This window comes from Strix aluco, chromosome 28 (genome assembly GCF_031877795.1).
Source record: "Strix aluco isolate bStrAlu1 chromosome 28, bStrAlu1.hap1, whole genome shotgun sequence".
NCBI lineage: Eukaryota > Metazoa > Chordata > Aves > Strigiformes > Strigidae > Strix > Strix aluco.
In genome coordinates this window covers 5,382,276-5,403,687 of record NC_133958.1, presented here as the reverse complement: position 1 = coordinate 5,403,687, position 21,412 = coordinate 5,382,276, and the positions used below count along the sequence as shown (strand labels likewise).

General features: G+C 57.8%; 1 protein-coding gene across 1 annotated transcript; it reads right to left on the bottom strand.

Annotated features, from left to right (window-relative positions):
• Positions 1–1,079: 1,079 nt before the first annotated feature.
• On the bottom strand, positions 1,080–20,250 carry LZTS1 (leucine zipper tumor suppressor 1). The gene is made up of 4 exons (XM_074808253.1): positions 20,192–20,250; positions 6,052–6,539; positions 4,840–5,661; positions 1,080–3,957 (listed from the first exon to the last, which is right to left on the bottom strand). Exons 2-4 carry the CDS (start codon positions 6,400–6,402, stop codon positions 3,292–3,294), a joined length of 1,839 nt encoding a protein of 612 aa, XP_074664354.1. The 5' UTR covers positions 6,403–6,539; positions 20,192–20,250; the 3' UTR covers positions 1,080–3,291.
• Between the last annotated feature and the right edge of the window lie 1,162 nt (positions 20,251–21,412).

The following is a 21,412-nucleotide window of genomic DNA, read 5'->3' as shown; positions in this document are numbered from 1 at the left end:
GCTCGGGGGTCTCCTCCCTGCTCCCCTGACCCCAATACACAGACAGGCCTGAGAAGGACTCGGCCGAGCTGGCAGCACCCTGGAGCTGGGGCAGGTGACGGTCGGAGGGGACGTGTAACAGAAGGTGCCGCTCAGGAGAAAGAACCCTTGCACGTGGTTTTCTATCTCCTTCCTCCTCATCAGTTTTCAAAGGCTCTAAAAATAAACTTCCCTCACGCCTCAGGCAGTGTGAGCAAAGCCAAGGTTTCCCTGGAAAGCATCAGCGGGAGCTGGGTGCCAGTGCTGGGTGCCCTTTTGGGGGGCACGGAGCAGCTTGTGTGTGGCTTGGGCCCCCCTGCACAGTGGTGGGGAGAGTGTCCTGTGGAAACAGCCAGAGGAGTCAGGATGAATAGTGTTTTCCGTGATTTGAGTGTTCCCCCCTATTTTCTACCCCCCTGTCTTCCCCTTTTCCCCACCCTGTGCTGTTTAGATCTGAAACCACCAGCTCCATGCAGGGCCAATAGACTCTAAATCAATTGGTTTGTGGGGAAAACAGCTTAAATAGTCAAAAACACATCCTCAGTTTCATCAAGGCCTTTCCACTGTATCTCTCCTTCTGTAATTGTTTTCTCCTTCTCTCCCCAGGAGATGGACCTGCCCACCCCAGGGACGGTGAGTTGGGGACCACTGGGGCTGGGGGGTTTGAGTTGAAAATCCCCAATCGGTCTCACATGCAGAGCAGGAGGGTGAAGCCCGTGGGATGTGGGCTGGGAGCGGGGCCAGGTGGATTATCTCCTCTCCGATACCCCGTGTTTGCCGGAGGCAAGTTGCTGCTTTTCCATGCATGGGTTATCCCAGCTGCACAGCGGAGATAACGCTGCTCGCCCGTGCGGGAAAGCGCTGGCGGGGCTGGAAACAAACGGGGCCAGGTGGAAGGATGTCCCCAAAGGGAACCGTGGTGTGCTGTGATAAATGGTTTGTGGCTTGGAGGGGGGTGATGTGCCCCAGTGGGGGGCACGGCAAAGTGCCGTCCTGCATTGCTGCTTGCTGGTGGTGGAAACCCTCCGAGTGCCGCCAAGCCAGCACTCTGAGAGGCTAAGTAAGTTTTAAAAAATTTATTTATAAATAAAAACATAAAATTACCAGTAGTTTACATTGGTCACCAGAAATAACATCCAAAAAAACCTCCAGAAAAATAATTATATGTACAGGCTGAGCGCGGCCGGCCGCAGAGCGGACAGGGGGGCCGCGGCTCACACCGGGAGCGACACAGCTGCGATGCGGACGGTCACACACAGCGTTGTGCAAAGGCAGCACGTCGATGCCTCCGGGCGATCACATCACACAGCGCTGGCTGGGGAGGACACGGGGCTGGCTGGGGCGACGGGGACCTGGGACGGTGGCACCGAGGCCAGCGGGAGCAGGGCTGGGCGTTGCGGGGATGGGGCAGCCCGGGGGGGGCTCTGCTCCCCTCGGCACCCCCTGTGTCTGGCACTGGAAAGCTCCTGGTCACTGTGCTCTGGCTCCGACGCGGGTGCAGAGGGGGGTGCAGAGCCCTTGGTGCAGGGCTATGGCTTGGATGATGCAGAAAATCCCTTCTGGCCTCGCGAGCCGGAGCGGAGCCACGTGCCATCCTTTGTCCCTGACCTTTCTGCTCTCCAAAACATCCTTCAGCAGGTCTGGGCAAAGGCTGGCTGACCCAACATGGCCCCGGCCTACAGCCGCAGGGCTGGAACGGGGATTTGAGGTTGGCTTTTCTCAGTGGACCATGGCTAAGGATCGGCTTGTGCTGTGTGCCAGCGCCGGGACCGGCCGTACTGCCCCGGCGGGGGTTCAGGGGCAGGGGCAGAAGGCACAGACTGGTTTCTGTGTGTCGCCATTACAGGCTGGCTGGAGCGGGGTGAGGGATGCTGAATTTAGCTGCTTGTGCACAGCTTTGAGCCCTTGGCCAAATTTGTGGCACGGGATTGTGCAAGAGCCCCCCAACCCTGGGACGGGGCTTCCCGGGCTGGTGCCCCCTTCGCTAGTGGGTAAACAGACATATTGCAGTAAAAATACCTTTGCACTAGCACAAAGTGGTCCCAGCTGGAGGCCTCCACCCTGGCAAGCTGGATGCTGGCTCATTCCCTCCCGGCCTTGCTGAGCCGTGGTGGGGACAGGAGAGTCACTGCTGGTGACGTGCAGTGGAGCCTTGTTATGTGCTTGCTGGTGGCAGGAGGAATTTTGAAGAGCTGGGGTAGAAAACAAAATGAACGTGGTTGGTTTGGGTTTGTTTAACCAGCTCCTGCGGGTGGGATCCCGTGGACGTAAGGACATGGGAGGAGATAAGGCAGCGGGGTTCCTCGGTGGCGGCGAGCACGGGGGAGTGTGTGGGGTCATGGGCAAACACAACTGATTTCCCCCTCGATTCCTTGGGTCAGACTGTGGCTTGGAAATTTCTGTTAATTCTTAAATCCAGTTGCCCATCTGGCAGCTGGAGAAAAGGGACAGTGAGTCCTTGTCCGTCAGAGCGGGGAACCCTGGGCTCACCATGGCTGTGCGGGTCCGGGGAGGAGGGCTGTGGCCAAGGGACGGGATGGGTGTGGGGTGGGCTGTGCTTAGTGAAAGGTGATTTCAGTGGGGGTGTTGGCTGTGTCGAGGTCGGGGGTGTGTGGGTAGCTCCTTCCTGAGGCACTACAGCAGCCGAAGGATGGGAGAAGTGGATGTGCAGCCTGCTCTGGTGGCAGGAGGTGGCTCCTTGGTCCCACAGCGATCGGCACCGATGGGAGGAAGGTTAAGGAGGGGCGAGAGCAGCTTCCTCTGGGCTGCGGGCAGGAAGCGGCTGGAAATGTGCCGTGGCTGATTCCTCTTGAAGACGGTGGGAAGGGCTGTGGTGTCCCCATCCCCAGAGCTGTGCCATCACGGGATCCCTCTGAGCCTGGAGCAGAGCATCCCCTGGGAGTTTTGCATCATCTCGTTACCCGACGGGAGATTATTTGCTGAAGTCCTGTTCCCTGACCGCCCCCGTCGCCGGCTTCTCAGTCCTACAAGGGGGCAGAAAGACGCTGCCGAGTCGGCAGCGGGGACAAGGGGGAGCTGCTGGCACGTCACCATTGGCACAAGTTGCTTGTTCACCTCTTGTAACACGACAGGCGGGGAGGGCACCGCCGCGACGCGGGGAGGGGAGAGGGGCTGGCGAGCTGGCCAGGCCACCAGCTCCGCTAATAAATACACGGCTCATCCAAACTGTACAAGGCGCGGGCCAAGCTGTGGGGCAGCACTTCTTGCCTGGAAGAGACGCCCGAGCTGCAAGGAGGAGAAGGCAGACCTGGCTCAGATCTCGGTGGCAATGATGTCCTCGTAGGGGACGTCGGCGCCGGGTATGTCTAGCTCGATGGGCTCCTTGCCATCTTCCCCTGCGGCGAGCTGCTGGAGCATCTTCTCCAGGTTCTGGTTCCTCTTGTACATGTGCAGGTAGCTCTGCTGCAGCTGCTTCTGGTAGTGAATCACCTTCTCCTTCTCTTCCTTCCACGTCTGCCGCTCATGCTGGAAGCCAGAGGTCATCTGCTCGTTGTTGTCCCGCTCTGCCTTCAGCTCTGCCCTCAGCCTCTCCACCTCTCCCTGCAGGGCTTGAGCATCGTCCACCATGACACAGGGCCTGGCCACCTCCCGGGCTTCGTTCAGCTGCTCCTTGAGGACGGCGAGCTCCGTCCGCAGGTCCACGATCTCCTGCTCCAGCAGGTTCACCTTCTCCCTCAGCAGCTCAGACTCGTTCTTCTTGCGCTGGAGCTCGTTCTCACACACCTCCAGCTCCATGGCTTTGGTGCGCAGGGAACCCTCCAGGTCCTGGGTCTTCATCTCCAGCCCTTCCATCTTCACCCTCACCTCCTTCAGCTGAGCCTTCAGGCTGAGGATCTCGGTGGTCTTGGTGTTGAGCTCTGTCTGGGACTCCTTCAGCTGCTGCTTCAGGAGGGAGATCTCCCCTGACTTCTGGCACACCTGTGGGGAGGGATGCAGCACCCAAGTTAGGGCTGTGCCTCGGAGAAAGCCCGCAACACCCATGGTACCCCATGCAAGCCATGATGGGCACAGCTGGGGTTCAGCATGTGGAGACCTCGGCCACAAAATCCCATCCAGGGAGATGCCCCAGCACAGGGAGCAACACCCCGAGCTCTTGGGGGGCTGGAGGGGACCCCACACTCTCCATGCATCAACACCCCAGCTGGCACGGAGGGCTGTTAGTGACCAGCCGGGAGGATTTAAGGGGCTGACACCCCTCAGCAGCCACAGTGAAATATCGGTCTGTGTTACTCAGGCGGGTGAGCAGGCGCACTTCTGAATTTTCAGCAGTTTAACAGCCTTTGTTCAGCGATACCCAATCAGTGAGAAAATTAAGCTTAAGCAGAGAGTGGAAGGTTTTACTGCTCTCTAATAAATGACCGTGGCAAGTCCAGGTAGTTCCTATTTACATGTGGGAAGGCAGCTTTACTGCTCCTTTGGGGCAGGCAGCCTGAAAAACCCTGCGCTGGAGTTTGGAAGCACAAAGTTATTTTAATGACTGGGTTTTTTATGCAGTAGTTGTTTCCTTATATGATGTGAAGTGCTGAGGGGTTAAGAGGGGCAGTGAGTCACTTCGATTATAACTTACAGAGCCTCCACGTGACAGACTAGGGCTCTCCTTGGCTTTAATGTCTCTCTGCTACAGCCTGGACTTAGCGCGTGCACCATCTGCTCTGCTTAGACCCTCCCTGGGTGCAGGTGTAGAAATGGAGAGGAGCTGAGTGGTTTATTGCTGGTGCCAGAGCTACCTCCTTCCATGTTCACCCTTTGCTTTCAGCATTGGCAGCCCGAGATACCTCCTGGTGCTCCAGTGCCACTTACCTCCCACTGGGTCTCCTCCAGTGCCGGGGCGAAGCTGGTTTTCTCCTTCTCATAGGACCTCAGCTTGGTCTCCAGCAGGTTTTGCTCTTTCATGAGGTTCTCCAGCTCCTCCCGGAGCTGCTTCTTCTCCTGCTGCAGCTGAAACACCTGGAGGTGAAGGACCTGCTGTGTCCGCTGGGTTTTCTGAGAGGTTTGCTTGAGCTTGCTGTTGCACTTCTGCTTGAGGCCCTCCAGCTCTTCCTTGCAGCGCCGCTGCTTCTCTTCATAAACCTGGCAGGAGCTGACTTCCTTCTCCTCAAAGCTCGACTGAAGCTCCTGCAACTCTCCCTCCCTCTCAAGCAGCTTCTGCTCCAGCTCCTGGATGGTGGACTCGTCCGTGGAGATGGGCGAACGGATGCAAGTGGTCTTCTCAGTGGCGTGGTGGTGGGGGGCTTTGCCGGGGTTGAGGATCTTGTTGCCCCCATCAGAGAAGGACATGGCCTTGAGGCTCATCATGTTGCTGTCCTGGATGATGGCGCACTGCAAGATGTTGTGGGCTGAGCCCCCGAAGCGGCTGATGGGTCCCATGGGCGTGACGAGGGGGTCGAGCTGGTAGCTGCTGCTGGTGCTGTGGGTGGGGAGGCTGGACATGGAGTTCCTGCCGGAGTCGGACAGACCCCCTGAGCACAGCACCGGCTTCAGCTCCTGCTCCTTGGCTTTGTCCGGGGGGTGCAGCTGCTGGGAGAGGTGACCCCCGTTCTCCGGGGAGGAGTGGAGGATGGCGCCGGCCCGGGGCAGCACCGGTTTGAAGGCGGTCGGTCGTGCAGCCGGCTTCTCCGCGCCCTGGGGAGAAGAGCAGAGCCCGTCAGCACAGACCGACACCACGTCATCTGTCCTCCCCCATCCCTTCTGCCTCCAGGGATGAGACCCCCACGGTGGGGATGGCTCAGGTCTCTATCAAGGGCCAAAAGCTTGGGAGGATGCTGATGGCTAAAACTGCCTCTGAGGGGGTGTGTGGAAATGAAAGGGTGTGGATTGTATTGTTAATCCCAGTTCCCGAAAGCTGATGGTGGCAGAGTGCCCCCAGCCCCTCCCTGCTGCCCCTCTCCTCCCGCTTCCTCCGCACTAACTATTTTCTCTGAGCCTTCTCCTGGACTAGGACCAGGACAACCCTGTGGTGGGACCTGCACCCACTTCGGGGACACTTGTGGGGCTGCCATCTCCCCTACTAACCACTTCCAGCGGACTAGGAAAGGGCATCAGCTTCTGCGGTGTGGGTGTCCCGAAGTCCATGCCGCTCGTCCCGGCCTGGCTGCCCAGCTCCCCGCCGGCAAGCGAGGTATAGTCCGCTCGGTGGGAGCCATGAGATTTCTGGCTGACCTTGATGTAAAAGAAGTCCTCATTCTTGCTGCTTTTGGAGCTGGACTTGTGGCCGGAGTCCTGGGAGAAGCCGAAGCGGAGCAGCCCGTCCGAGTACCTGTTGAGCTTCTTCAGGTGGGATGACTTGCGGAGCTTGTACTGGGAGGCTCGGCAGTGCTTGCTGTGGAAGCTGTGGCCGGAGATGAGGCTACTGACGCTGCCCATGCTGCTCCCGGGCGGGGGGCATGCGGCGGGGGGAGCGGAGCCCGGCTGGACCGTGCGGTGAGGGGTCCGGGCAGCGGGTAGAGCTGGCTGCTGCTGCAATCATAGCAAAGACCTCGCTGCGCCTGGGAGCTGCGAGCCTGGGGAGGGGCAAAGAGAGCAGAGTGAGGGAAAGGGGCTTGGGGTGGGGTGGGTGCGGTGCTGCTGCCGTGGTCTGGGCATTGGCAGGATGCGGTTTCTGACAATGTGAGTGTGTAAATGCACGCCTTGCACACATCGCCCTCTACAGCTCCCTGAAAGGAGGGTGCAGAGAGGGGGGATGAGTCTCTTGAGCCAAGGAACCAGCGCCAGGACAAGAGGGAATGGCCTCAAGCTGCGCCAGGGCAGGGTCAGACTGGCTCTTAGGAAGGATTTCTTTGCAGAAGGGGCTGTTGGGCGTTGGAATGGGCTGCCCAGGGCAGGGGGGGAGTCCCCATCCCTGGAGGGGTTGAAGAGTCGGGTTGACCCAGCGCTGAGGGATCTGGGGGAGTTGGGAACGGTCAGGGTGAGGTTCATGGTTGGACTGGAGGAGCTTCAAGGGCTTTTCAAACTGAGGTGATTCTGGAATTCTGTTTGGGTACAAGCTGGCATCGGCACGCGAAAGGGCTTGTGCAAGGGGCACGTGGGCACCTTGGTGTGCGCATTTCCCTGTATGTGTGTCTGGGGATGGGCCAGCGTGTGTCATGCTGGGGGTGTGTGGTCAGTCCTCAGGTGTGTGCAAAGGGAGAGGGATTCTTCCTGAGGCTGGTACCCTGCTGCCAGCCCAGGGCTGCTCTTCCCCATCCCTCCACACAGGCCCCGTGTGTGAAGGAGGGCGGCTGATGAGGAAGGCAGGGAAGAGCTGGGCTGCCCCCTGTGCCAGAAGACGGCTCCAGGAGCCTCCCACAAGCCACCTGCGTCCCCCAGGCTGGCTGGCACCCACCATGACACAGGTCCCGGCCGGCTGGGCACATCCTGCCCCGTGCCTGGGGGCTCATTGGGAGCCGCTGGGTAAAAATAAGGAGAGGAGGAAAAGGGATTTGCAGTGATCTTTGTGTGCTTAATAGGCACAAATTTCAACAAGCGCCCATGCCTCCTGCTTGTTCCGTGCCGGATGGATCCCGTCTCCCGACAGCTGCACTCAGCACCACGCGCTGCAGTCACAACCTCTCCTGCATCAACCTGTCGCTCCCTGATTTCTCTCCAATTTTCAGTGCTCCTCTTAACCTACCTGAAAAGGGATGTTGTGAGGCTTAATTATGCTTAATGTCTGTGCAGCACTTAAGAAGACGAGAGGCATTACATGTGTGCTGAGTATTGTGATTGCCGTTCAGAGGTATGTGGGGCTGTGCATTAATTGTCTTTGCTATGGTGGGGGGGAAGAAAAAATCTCGGCTCTTGGTGGCCTTTGTGACGCTTGGCTCCTGTGTCAGGGCTATAATGGAGATGCACCTTCCATTTGGATAATTAAAGGGTGAGGTGGGGAGAAGGGGGAAGAGCCGCTCGTAGGCAGAAGTTAGCGCATAATCAAAATGAGATAAATCCCGGTTGCACAGGATGATGAGATTGGAAACGGTTCTGCTCTCTGCTGTGTGCAGAACAGCTCAAAGCTTCCACCCTCAGCAGCACTGGTGCTGCATGGCCCAGCTCTCCTCCGGAGCTGCCCTGCGCTGGGCTCTCATCGCCCGAGCAGGTGTCCTGGGGGTAAAATATCACCCAACAGCGGGGAGTGCTCAGGGTCTGCCGGGAGAGGGTTGGGGGACGGAGGGTGCAGGCACGGTGTGCCAGGGCATCCTCGCTGCCTCAACCTCAAGGCCTAGAGAGTTGCTCCTATGTTTTTCCCTTTTTTCATTATGTCCTGCCTTACTCCTGCTCCGGCGCAGGCTCCTCTGCATCCTGAACAGGCTAACACCAACCTGCGCTCATCCCTCAGCTTTATGTTTGCTTTTTCTCTGTGCCCTGAGGACCCAGATTGATTAAGTGTCAAAGAAAAGTCCCAGAAAGACAGAATATCCGCTTTAATCCCTAAATCCATTTTTGGTAGATTAAGAGAAGTAAGTAAGAACCAAGATCTGAGCTGCTGCCTGGATGCCGATATGCCAAAAGTGATCGATGACTTTGGCTTCATTCATTTTTACAGCGTAAGAGGCGTAATGGGCACAGAGGGGGAGGAATCGCTGCGGGGAACAGGATAATTGGCACAGGAGGCTGCTCTGCCAGCGTGTGTTCCCGACACCAGGCTTGTGTGTATGCGCCTGCAGAAGGGGAAAGGCAGTGTCACAGCAGCAAAGCTGCCAACTACGGCGACAGCATCTCGGAAGCAGCGTTCAACATGTGCGAGCAAGCTGGGGGAAAGCAGCCGCTGTATTTACACACACCTATGGCAGAGGCATCAGGGAGGTTTGGCACCTTAAACCGCGGAGCAGCACAGGGTGCAGGGACCCACTGCCCCGGGGATGCCGGGCTTGCTGTCGCCGTGGCCAGAGCACCCTTGGATAGATGCACCCTTGGATTTTTGGGGTGCCTGCAGGAGACAGGAGAAATGTGGGGAGGGAGAGGTGGGACTGTGCAGCCTCTTGGCAGGAGGCGTTTCAATCAATCCCAGCCCTCCTACACATGCCTGAGAGGGTTGGGCATGTCTTTTTCTCCTTCTTCCCTCTTTTGATTTAAAAATGAACACTTTGAAAGCCGTGGAGGAGTTGGCATTCACGCACAGCATTAGTGGAAAGAGAAAGGCTCTGGAGACAGCACAGCTGGGAGCACACCAAGCGAGCAGAGGGCACGGGCTTCTGCTCCAGCTTCGAGGCAAAAAAGAGAGGACCAGACTTGTCCCCCTTCCTTGCTCATCCTCTGTGGCACACGCTTGCATCTTCCCCTAGGTTAAATCTGACTCTACAGGGAGCCAGGTCTGTTTGCTGAGCCAAACAAAGACTAGTCATTATGTACATGTGTATATATTTAGAGGCATGTGTATATATGTATATTTTAAGGGTTTTTGCGTGCTTGGCAACAGCCACAGTTCAGTGAGGTTAGCCATGTTGCGAAGTGAGGAAGGGGCTTGGGGTCCGTGTGTGCTGCCAGCGTGCGATGGCGATGCCACCGTATCGGCCTGTCTCTGTCCCTGAAGCCAAAAGCTGCAGCCCCCCCTCCCCAGCTCAGCTCCTGGCCTTGCCTGGCTCTCCGTGCTCAATGTGATTGCTCTGAAACATGATTTGCCCTGATACTCACCAATTAATGAGGACAGAAAGCCAGAAAAGACACAAGCCTTTCCCTCTCGCTCTGCCGCCTCCGGCAAATGAGCCCTTCAGAGCTCTTTTGTCTGCGCCGTGGTGGGGAGGGGGCCGGGGCGACGGCACGAGCCCCGTGTCGGTCAGACCCCCGGGGTGACGCCGTGCCGAGGGGCAGTGCCTGCGCTCCATGACCCTTCGCGGGGCTGTTCACAAAAACCCACTGTGGTGGAGTGGTGAGGCGGGAGGCGCGGGGATCCAGCGCTGATCGCCCATGGGATGGACCCTCAATAAATAAACTGTCCTGCAGCGTGGGCCAAACCCACAGGATCAGGGGCTGAACGCGTGGATGCACCCACTCTTATTTTTGCAGATACAGAGGGGAAAAAAATGAATGGCATCCCACATTCATTGCAGTCATGCCTACCCTGCAATCGCACGTGGGAGAGCGGCTCTCCCCATCGCCTCCTTTCTGAATGGGCTGCAGGAATTTAATCTTATCTCTTTGTAGCACAGTTTCTTTGAAGCTTTTCCCTCTTCCTTGTTGAGTTTTCACAGGCAGTAGCTTTCTCTCTGCCTTCCCCAGACAGGTCACCTTCCTAAGAGCCTTCTTTTCCTTCCAGGCTTCGCAGTGTTACTCCCTCCCTGCTGATCCAGTTCTTCTCCCCTCAGTATGCGAAAGCTTCCTTCTCCCCTGCACTCTCTCGCCTACTCTTTTTCCCTCTTGAATTATTATTCATCATTTCTGTGCAGATGCACCCACACATTTGGGTGTTTGTTGGGAGATGCAGAGATAATACAGAAGCAGCACCAGCTGCCAAGAGCCTGGATGCAGGAGCAGCCTCCCTCTTTCCCTCGATCGCTGCCGGGTGATGTACCCCTGTTTTACTCAGTGATCTGGGTCTTTGAGACACCGGGAATGTGGCCCCAGGGGAAAATGTGGGCATTTCCGTGGTGAAAAGCCATGCATGTGCTACCTGGAGCATCTGACTTATGTTTTAATTAAGAGAATGTCTTCATCCAAAACTTGGAGTGCAGCAATCCCCCTGAGCTGCCTTTGGGATCGGCAATCAAAGCCGGGTTCTGATTTCTCGACCCGCCAACCCTCCCAGCTAACAAACACCAGGCTGATGAGCCAGACCCACCCTGGGCTGTGTGAGCATCTGCCTGTCTCTGCTCAGACTGGCGAGCTCAGCCCGCTCTCCCCCTGCCCAGCTGGGGCCAGGCTCTCCGAAACATGCTCATTTTGGTCTCCAAAGAAATGGCAGCAATAGGGCTTGGAGAGCCCCATCAGCGGAGCCGACCTTGCCCCCACCCTGTAATCTTCACCCTAATCGTGCTAATGGGGATGAATTCAAACACCGCCCAGGCAGACGCCGTCCTTGTGGTGCTCAATTGTGGCTCGGTGCCGGCGAAGGGCCCCATTACAAGGCTTTCATTCACTCTAATTCATTGTCCCCCACTCATTCATTGACATTCATTGGGATCATTTTGATCGGAGGCAGGGAGTGAATTGAGCCCGGGATTCACAAAGCGCACACCATGTGTTCTGCCCTGATTTGCCATTAGTGAAGGGGGACACTCCAGATGAAGAATAACCAGCCTCAATTACATGTTACATCCACTCTAATAGCCCAGGAGTCCATCACACTTAATGTTATTTCAATGAACACTGAGAGAATTCACACCCACTGCCTGGTGCTTGTTAGAGGAGCCAGCAGTGGCGTTGGCAGGGATCTGGGTGGGCTCCATGCCAGCGCAGCAGTCGTAGCCTGTGCCGTGTCTCTGCCAGTGTCCTCTGGCAGCTGGGCTCTTACGCCGCGACTGGTGATCCTGCTGCAGGCCCTGGACGTGAAGGTGCAATTGCTCAATAGGGAAAAAAACAACAAAAGGCGATCTGTGGCCGTTTTTAAACCCCTTGGCAGCACCGAGCGCTGCCTCTTCGCACCAGGTTAGCGGCTCAGGTCAAGGTCACTTACACCGCCCTCCTTCCCGCTAGCCTTGATGGAAAAGCCAGAGATCAATGCTGAATGCAGCATCAGCTTTGGAAAGAGCTTGAAGGAGCTGTGTACAACTCTTCTATCCATCAAGCAATCGAGGCACCAATCCTGACCGGGGATGAGTCAACAAGTGGCTTTAATGGGAGAGCAGGGCGAAATCATCTGTGTGGTGATGTAGGCGACACTGAGGCGACTGGCTTGGGCTGTGTTTGGGGAAGCCAGTACTAGAATAAGAGGAATTTCTCAAATTAACAATGAATCATATTGGCAGAACGAGCTTTCGAGGGTATCGGCTCAACACCCGCTGTGCTGTGCCTACTCCCGTGCTGTCTGGTCCCTCCGTGGGGAGACGACAGCATTTCCCTGGGCGGGAGCCCTGGCTGAGCAGGGAGAGGCTCCTGCCCCTGCCTGGGGATGATTGCTCAACCCACAGAAAATTGGTGTAAGTCAGCAAAGTCCCATGACTTTCAATGTCTGCGTTTCTGCAGAGCCTCGTGCTTTCTCTCCAGCAAATGCTTACTGGACAGTTAGCCTGAGCACAAACTAATGGCACCAGCAAATACGTGGGCTAGAAAACATGATGCATTATTGTTTCTGTCTCCCTAGCCTGAGAGGGACTTAAAATGAGACAAACCTTGTTGTTGGTGGCTGAAAGGCTGCAACCTCAGCCAGCAGCCATTTATTCCCAGGAAAAGCTGGCGTTTGCTCTGGCAGCCTGTGGGAAGGTTGGGAGATGAGCAGAGTGAGCTGCTGGGAGAGGGCTGGGCTGGGGCAGCATAACCCATCCCTGGGCTCGGCAGGTCACCGAATGATGCATTGACAGAGGAAAAACCATCACCTGCTTAACCTGCTCCGTGCTGCCAGCCCGGCCAGCGGTCAGCGATGAGGTGGTGTTGGTTCGGGAAGGCTGTGCCGGGATGCTGATGCTCCCTGGCTGGCCCGTGCTGACAGGGCGAGCCACGGCTGTTTACAGAGCCAGCCCGTGTTTTCTGTACACAGAGCACCGAGGGATTTCTGGTGCTGACGTGCCCCGGCTCTCCCCCACGCAGCTGCACTCCATATTAAACAGCCTCATACGCAAGCGAAGCCAAACAGCGTTATCAGGAGCTGGGCTCGAGACGGTCCCGGCCTCCCTCCTGTCCCTGTGCCTGCCTGGCCTCGGGGAGGGATTGTTCCCAAGATGTGCTGCCCTCGCTGGATGAAAGCACAGCAGCAGCAGGGCATTGTGGGAATATCCCTGCCCCATGTTATTACCACCTTGGCTTGATCTGTAGCTCCTCTTTATGCTCCTGATGCCATAAATTTCCACAAGTAACATAATTTTCCTCAGTCCTACCCATGACGTTCCCAGCTCTCTGCTCAGACCAGAGCCCAGAATCACTTTGTTTCAGGTTAAATACAACTCCAGGACCCGCCGGCTCTGCACCTTCACTCGACCACACGCAAAGACACCCCACCTGTGCCACCCAGCAATGCCCAGACCTCCTCACAGCTGCCTCCCCGCTCCTGCCAGCAGCTTCGCGTCAGACGGATTTTGGAGCTCGTCAGTGATTCAACAGCCGAGCACAGCACCCACACGAGTCATATCAGTCATGCTCCCGGTACAAAGGAAATGCTTGTATGAGACATAGTTAAATATTCCTGGGGTGGAGAGAAAGATCTTTTCAGCTTTACCTAATTCCTAACAGCATCTGGCTTTTCCCACTAATGAGCAACTAATACTGCAATTAAAGCTGTGCTAATTGGGAACTCAGAAATTCTCTGGTCTTTGCTTATGTCTCTGGCAGGTTTGCGGACTCGCCGGGGCTGTGGTGGGCACGTCGGAACGGCCACGCCAGCACCGGGGGACGACCACCACCTCCAGACTGGCAAATTCACCCCCCTCCCGCGACCGGCACCATCGCTCCACAGGAAAGAGCCGAGACCCCACCGTGCCCCGACACCCGGGTCACCAGCACCCGCTTGGTCTCCGCCGGCTGCTCGCAGGATCCCTCTGTTAACGGGGCAAGTTTTGGGGAGGGGTTTTGACAGCCTGGGGATGCTGTCAGGGAGACGAGGGGGTCTTGTACCCAGGGAGGACCTTGCAGAAGGTACCATCCATGGTGGCTCGTCCCCGCGAGGCTGGCGGGCACAAAACGACCACCGCTTCCCTCGGAGGAGGGCGAGGGGGCCCTCGCATCCCCTCCACCACGGGTTAGTTATTTTGGGAACCGTCTGGGGCTGGCAGCTGGTGCCGAGGTGGGTGACAGCTGAGCATGGCTTTCACTTGGGATCTGCGAGGCCCCTTCTCGCGCATCTATTTCCGACCCTGTAAAACACAATCTGCCAGGGTGTGAGCATGGGGGGGGGGGATCCAAAAACGCTGGTTGCGAGGGACTGGCTTGTGCTAGGCAGCTCAGTGCCTCCGAACATCTTGCAGGTGCCTCTGAGTGTGGTTGGGAAGTCGCAGAGGTGTCGTCCTTTAATTCCTCCGATGGGGCGAGGTCTGTGCCTGGTGCGAATCGGCATCGCCGCAGCCCCTGTCAGCGCCAGACCGGTGAGGTTTGGTGTCCTACACGTCTCCCACGCCTGTCTCTGGGGTCTAACTGATGGAAAGGGCTCGCCTGTCCAGCTAAAAATAGCAAGAACTTCATGTAACTTGAGATGAGCCCTAAATACTTTTCCTCCCAACTTTCCGCTTCCACAGGCTTTGCACGCGTCTTCCTCTGTCCCCCTAATTAGGGATAAAACAGTAATGAGGGACAGTGAGCCCGTTTCCCCCGGGTTATGACAACGTGGTAGCACCAAGGATCTCTTCCACAAGCCAGTCCCTTGGCAGCCACCAGGAAATACCTGCACTAAGGCTCTTTCTGCTGCAAAACTCCCCCAAGAGCACACAGGGGAGAAGCATCCTCTTCATGTACGGGGAAAATTTAGAAGTGGAGCTGCAGGCTGCCATGGAGACAGGGCTCTGTTTGCAATCTTCTTGCCTTTTATTGTCTCTCCTCCTCTCCCAAGCCGTTGAAAAGCAGCAGGAGCACGGCCCATGTTGCCTCCTGGCCCACCTTCCCATGTAAGTGCTCAGGAGGCGCAGCTGGGTCTCCTCTCCAGTCCTTCACCTGCCTTTTGGCACCTCCTTGGTGTGTCTTGGTATAAAACAAATCTGCGCTGCTTCTCTCTCAGCCTTGTTGGGTTCATGTGCAACATGAGCACTGTCAGGGCGCAGGGACCCACCGTCTGCTCTCCCTGGCTCTTTTCTCACTGGTGACGGCCAGATAGCTCAGGACAGGAGCAGCCAGGGGCTGAGATAGGGCTGGTCGTCTTCGGACATACTCCTGAAGTCATGGGCTGGAAACTGCCTGCTGCAGTGGGAAGCTTCAGCTGCTTCCCTGAGAAACAGGAGGGGGAATAACTGACCCTGGCAGCAGCTGAAAACCCTCAATCTCTGTCCTTAGCAGTAAGGAAGGCTGTGAGCATCAGAGGAAGAATTCCTCTTGAGGTAGGACCTAAAGATCTTCCAGCAAACTGAACTTCTCCGTGTCAAGTCTGTGCTTGACTTCACAACACCTGAGCTCCAAAACTAAGCTGTGCATTATTTCTGTGCTGTCCTTCCTTGTTTGTGATACCAGTTATGCTGTGGTTTGTCTAAATGCTGGGTATTTTTGTACCCTGCATGATGCTCAGCCAAGCGGGAGCTGAGAAAGGCAACTTCTGCCTGTTGATGAAGAGCCAACCTCAGTCCTTGCTGTGAAAAGCATCTGCTGCGCCGCCGCTGTCTTCTCATCCTTCAACTCCCTCTCTTGCTTTCCAGAGTGATACATGTCCCTATCCCTGCTCTGCTCAACCAGGTTTCAGTGCAGCAGCCGCAGAAGAAAAAAAGGCAAATTCAGTTCTCACTTCCGATTTTCCTCCTCCTTTTTTTTTTTTTTTTTTTTTTTTCCAAACTTGGCCCGTTGTGAAAACCACCCCTTTAATGCCTGGCTGCCAACTAGAGCAATTCTCTCAAAAGAGAAATGTACATCAAAGTTGCGAGGAATATTCAATTAACCTTTAAAGGAGATCATCCATAACTGGCTTACAGAGATGTCATTTAATTGTTTAAAAAAATAAACACAGGCACTTGCATTTCAGAGGAGCATGTCTGTTGAGACTGTTCTGGCTGATGTCTTGCTAAAAGGCAATTAAATATCTAAGTGTTCCTTCCAACTTGCATTCTCAGCTAGAACCTCCAACATAGTTATCTTTGCTGAGGCAATATGGCAAGTGGCCAAATTCATCCATTCTGCATCTAGGAAACCTCGATAAGCTTCTCTGAGAAAATGTCATTGATAGCAAATAGCCCCGTGTCGTTGCACGACAGCAAGTCAAAACGGACCTTTTGGAGGTTTTTCCTCTTCCAGCAAGAGGGAGGCAAGCGCCCAGGTCTGAGCCTGAGCACTGCCAATGCCCTATTTCTCCAAAAGTCAGGGGCTCAGGGGATGAGGCTCTTTAATAAATGATTAAAAATCCTCTTATTCTAAAGAGGAGAGCGTGCACATGCATTGCTACCCTCTGCTGGAAGGAGCTCGCGTTCACAGAGGCCTGACGCCGCTAAGGAGATAACTGGAGATCTTTCAGCTCAGGAGGAAAACTTCTGTGTGTGAGGAAGAGGAAGGTCTGAACCGGAACGCTGCTGTTGAGGGGACTGGTTGCAAAACAATGCAGGGTCAGCATTTGCTCCTGCAGCTCTGGACTAATCCCAGCACGGCTTATGCAATGGGGTGTCCCCTTCCCCCAGATTTTGCCCTCCCAAACCAGGTAATGGCCACGCGTGCGCACCTTCAGGGCTTCCCAGCAACAATCTGTCAGGCCTTCCTGCCCAAGGGGGGCCTTTTCTTAAATAAGGGAGCAAGTACAAGACCCCAATAGTAGCAAACAATCTGTATAGGAAAGACTTTGGGACCCACGTGCCAAATCTTTGTACATTCCCTGCTATTTTTAACTAATCCCTCATGGCAACCGTCCACATAGGTCCTGCCCACTCCCGGCCGCACGCCTTCACCGCTGCTCTCCCCGGCCTGGGCGCTCCGTGCCTCTTCCCTGCATCCTGCTGCCTTCCACAGAGGAGATTCTCTGCTGCCTTATACCTACAGGTCTGGAAAAAACCACAACAGCAAACCCAAGGGCAGCCGGTAAACATGCATCATCAAATAAATCATCTAGGAGGGGATTTTTGAGACCTTCCATGAGAATATTTCTAAGCACACACGCAAGTCAGTGGTTAGAGGGACTAGAAGAAAAAAGCCTTCATGTTTCCTGTCAGGGCTGAGCTTTCTATAAGCGCTGGAGGATTAAGGTCCCATGCCTCAGGGTGCAGGGCATGGGCAGCCCCCGTGGCTCCGTGATGGAGCAGTACAGGGCCACAGTCCTGTCTCTGGCAGTCTGTGCTGCTTTGAGGAGCAATTTTAGCACCAGTTTCCTGTAACGGCGGCAGTGCTACTATCTTTTCACACTTGTCCACGCAGCACCTTGCACCACAGGCTCTGAGCTCTGCCGGGATGTCTGTGGGTGACTGAGTGTCCCAGGGATCCAGCCTGGAGCTCAGCTCTCGCTGTTGGAGGTGGGGACGGGTTTGTGAATGGTCTCAAGGAAAGCAGATACGGGATCCAGCCCTCGGCTGGGTTTTGCTCCCTGCTGCACCGAGAGCGGCTGCTCTGCGGCTGCCCACCTCTCTGCGTGCCGCAGATGCCTCACCTGAGCGTGTGCTGAGCATGACTGTACCTGCCCGCAGCAAAACAGAGGCTTTCAAAAAGGGGGAAAATAGCGATTTAGGGCCAAGGATATAATCAGAGCAAGGTCAGCGGGAGGCGCAGGCCGGGAGAGCAGCAGCTCGCTGGGACAGCATCCCTGTCTGTGCCTGGCCCCGCTCTGCAGCGGAGCATCCACAAGGGCTCGGCTTCCCCCTTGCTCCAGTGCCGTGGCCCCTCTGCCCCAGCCGAGGGTGGGGGTCTGTCCCCACACCCTCGGCACGGGAAGCCTCCCCTGGAAGTCCCTACACCCGCTTCGGTGGCTCACGGGGGAGCTGGCTTTGCTTGAAATCTCATTTTCCTGCCTGAGTTTCACATTCATTTGCCTCCCACCGCTCCGCAGCGCTGCCTGCCAGGGAAGAGTGACTAAGGGGTGGGTGGAAAGAAAAAAACCCGACTCAAGACCAATTTAGCAGCCTGCGGTGCCAAGAGGAGGGGGGTCACCCGGGGAGCAGGAGGGGCACCGGCACAGCTGGGGGCTCTGAGGGTGAGGGAGCTGCCACGGTGGCCAGTGCAGCCGCTCGAGCGTGTGCTGGAGGCCTGGCAGGGAGCTGAGAGCATCCCCCGTAGCCTGCGATTGTGTTCCTGAGTGCACTTTTGCAGCTGCCATTAATTGCCCCCAGCGCCGATTGCACCGGCGGTTTTGCACTTCCAATTCTTTGTCCGCCTGATTAATGGCCCTGGTGATTAATTGCAGGGGTGATGCTGCAGGATGGCTAAAGGGGGACTCTGCAGACCCTCGGAAAAGCCTGGCTGCGGGTGTAGGTGTGAGCTGGGCCGCTCGGCGTGGGGTGACATGGAGGGGCCAGGGGGATGGTGTGCGACGGTGCGTGGCCGTGACCGCAGGCTGGTGTGGGAGGCTGGGGCCAGGCAAGGAGCAGCCGGGCTGGCTCTGCCCCGGCAATGATTTCAAAGGGAGGTTAATCAGTGGCTGGAGCGATGGTATCAGGAGGACAGATAGTGGAGACACGCGAGGACTTTTTTTCCTGCTGGTTGTTCCACTTGCCGCAGCCGTCAGTGAGGAAAACAAGCTCTTGGGAGGAATTTGGACAGCCATGGTAACTACTGCGGAAACACAAGCCTGCTCAGGAAAATGGGTCAGGTGCTGGTCCCTCTACGGTGAGCACACAGAGTCACACATGTAAGGAGCTCACAGGCCTCAGCTCACTTGTGAACACAGAGAGAAACCTCTTCAGCACTGCTCTGCTGGGGCAGCCTTGGCTGAGGAGGTGCCCAGGGCTTGGCACGGCTGGAAGGGGCTGACACCAGAGCCGGGGGGTGTTGGCAGAAAGGGACAGCGGGAAACCAAATGCAAACTCCCCAGGAAGAGGGGCTCGTGTCAGGGCTGCAATGGTACCACCACGGCAACTGGGGTCGAGGTATGTGGGCAGAGCCGTGCGGGGGAATCAGGGCTGGGGGGGCTAGATGGGAGCTGTCAGGGCTCCCTCACAATCCCAGGCCGATTTTTGTGTGTGAGACCCTCCTGCCACACCCCTGGGAACCCGTACCCGTGACCAGCTACTCCCGAGGCATGAGAAACAGCGAGGTGCTCTCTGGGAGCCCAAGCAGGCAGCCAGCCCCTTCGGAGATGGCGAGACGCAAACCCCTCAGCTGTCAGAGCGAGGGAGGGAGCAGCGAGCCCCGAGCTGGGCACCCGGCTCTGTGCTTGTCCCCCGCCGGAGCCGGCAGCTGCCGGGCTGTGCCGATCTGGCACCGAACGCAGAGCGTCAGCGGGGTGAGAAGTGACAGCCCAGGGCTGACTTCTGCCACAGCCCCCGCAACCCTCCAGCGCTGCTTTGAGAGGCAGAAGTTAATCCCTGGCTTGCCAGGACCTGGGCGGGCACCCCCGAGAGCTGCACATCCTCCGGTCAGCACTGACCTCCCCCCCCGCGCATTTACCTGTGCGCAAAAATAGGCCCAGACCCTGCACCCGCCCAGTGCGCACACACCGGGGAAAGCACCGGCTGCTCTGCCCGGCCGTGCCTGTGGGCACCCAGGGAAAGGCAAAAACACTTCCAGAGATACCTGGCTGCACGCTCACGCGATGACACCGGCAGCCCGACACGATATTTGCACTCAGAGGTACCTGATGCCCGCGCAAGCCGCAGCCTCTGCGCCTGCTAATCCTCATCCCCCCCCACGCTGTCCACCCGCTTGCTGCCCATCCTACCACCCACCCACAGGCAAATAATTTCCACCACGGGCGGGCAGCCCCTTCCCCGAGGGCGGCTGAGGGCTGAGGACACCAAACCAAAGGCATCTTCTTCCTTCCTTTCTCTTCCCGGAGAGTTTGGGGTCTGGGTAACCAGAAGCAGCTTGAACCAAGGTGCTGAACATGCAGAATTTTCTCGCTGCCTTGAAAAGAAGTTTTCCAGACTTCAGAGGGAAGTGAAAAGACGGGAGCTGAGCCCTGGGGGAGCTGCTGGCGGCTCCGACCTGGCAGAGGGATGCGCAGCCGGGGGGTGGCGGAGGGGGGGGGGCACACACACACTCCATTTAAGCCGCTCTCCCGGGCAGCTCCGACCCCGGGGGCTTGGCCAGCGGCTCCGAGCCTTTGGGCCCGAGCCCCGCAGGGTCGGAGCCGGGACAGCCGCCGCGCTGCGCATCCCCGGGGGCACCGGGGCCGCTTAACCCCGGAGCGGTCCCCGTCCCCTCCCCGCGCCCGGTGGGGGGAGGCCCGGCCGCGCTGCTCGGCCCCGTCCCCTGCCCGGGGCTCCCCGGGGCAGTTTCCCCCCACCGCTCCCCCTCTCCCCCCCGTCCCCAGCCGCGGGGCTTGGCCCACCTCGGGTGGCCGCTGGCTCCTCTGCGCGGCCGCGCAGCGCTCCGCGGGGCTCCCGGTGCGCGCCCGGCAGCAGCATCCCCGGCGCGGCGGCGGCGGGAGGAGGAGGAGGAGGAGGAGGAGGAGGAGGAGGAGCCTGGAGCCCCGCACCCGCGCATCGGCCCGCCCCGGCGCAGCCCCCGGCCTTTGTGTCCCGGCCCGCGGGGTGTCCGTGTCCCGGCCCCCGGCCCCGCCCGCCGCCCCCCCGCCCCGGTCCCTTGGGGTGTCGGGGGGATGGGGAATGGCGGGGGGTCCCTTTGCTCGCCCTGGGGCTGGGGCAGATGCTAAAGGAGAGGAAGAAGTGAGCGATGCTTTGGGTGGACGCGGCCGGATTTGGCCCATCGGTGCGGCCGTTCCTGCCCGGTGCTGGGATCAGTCTGGCGCCTTGGAAGGGCTTTGGGAAAAGAGCCGAGAGCCCGGGGAGAGCAGCCAGCAGCGGGGGAGCTCGCCCGGCCGGGAAAGGTCTGGGCTGAAGTTCCTGTTTTGCCTGATTTGGAACAGGGACTCGAAGCGGAGCCTCCAATATCCCCCGTTTGGGATGAGCACCGGGCTGGGCCGGGGTGTGTCTGGCTCATGCCACAACTAGTCCTTCACGGCAGAAATAAGGCCACGTTCCCCAGGCCTCTGGCCACGGGGAACCGAACCGGTGCGGCCACGGCCAGAGCCACCCTCGCGGCAGATGAGGAAACTGAGGCACAGGGCCCCAGCTACGAGGGGCGCAGAGCCAGCTCCAGAGGAGCCTCGCCTTGCTCAGGCTGATGCTCAGCGAAGTGGCTTTGGCTTTGCAAACAAGCCACCCCCTTGGCTGCTCTCCTGTGAGGGCCTGTGTGTGTGTATTTATGTGGAAGAAAGGCAAATAAATGCAGGACAAGGGGGAGCTGAGCCACAGCAGCGGGGGCACGGGTGGCTGCTCCCATCTGGGCTCCAGCACTGCCAAGCCTGGCAGGAGTGCACAGCCCAGAGCAAAAGGCACCCAAAACCGTCCCAAAAGCAGAGGGCTGAGGTCAGTGTGGGCTGTGGGCCACCTCTGGGGCTGGGAATGGCTGTGCCAAGGAGCAGACATGGGAGGGACCAGCCGCCTGACCCCTCCTGGCCTCGCCTTTAGTGCTGACCAGTGGGGAGGGATGCTCTAAAGAAAAAACCCTGAGCGTCTCTGCTAAACCACCTCCCTGAAGTGACACAGGT

Coding starts and splice junctions, on each gene's coding strand:
- LZTS1 (XM_074808253.1), bottom strand. CDS start 6,402: ATGGGCAGCGTCAGTAGCCTCATCTCCGGCCACAGCTTCCACAGCAAG. Junction 5,662..6,051: donor TTCCTAGTCCGCTGGAAGTG/GTTAGTAGGGGA, acceptor TCTTCTCCCCAG/GGCGCGGAGAAGCCGGCTGC. Junction 3,958..4,839: donor TGGAGGAGACCCAGTGGGAG/GTAAGTGGCACT, acceptor CCCTCCCCACAG/GTGTGCCAGAAGTCAGGGGA.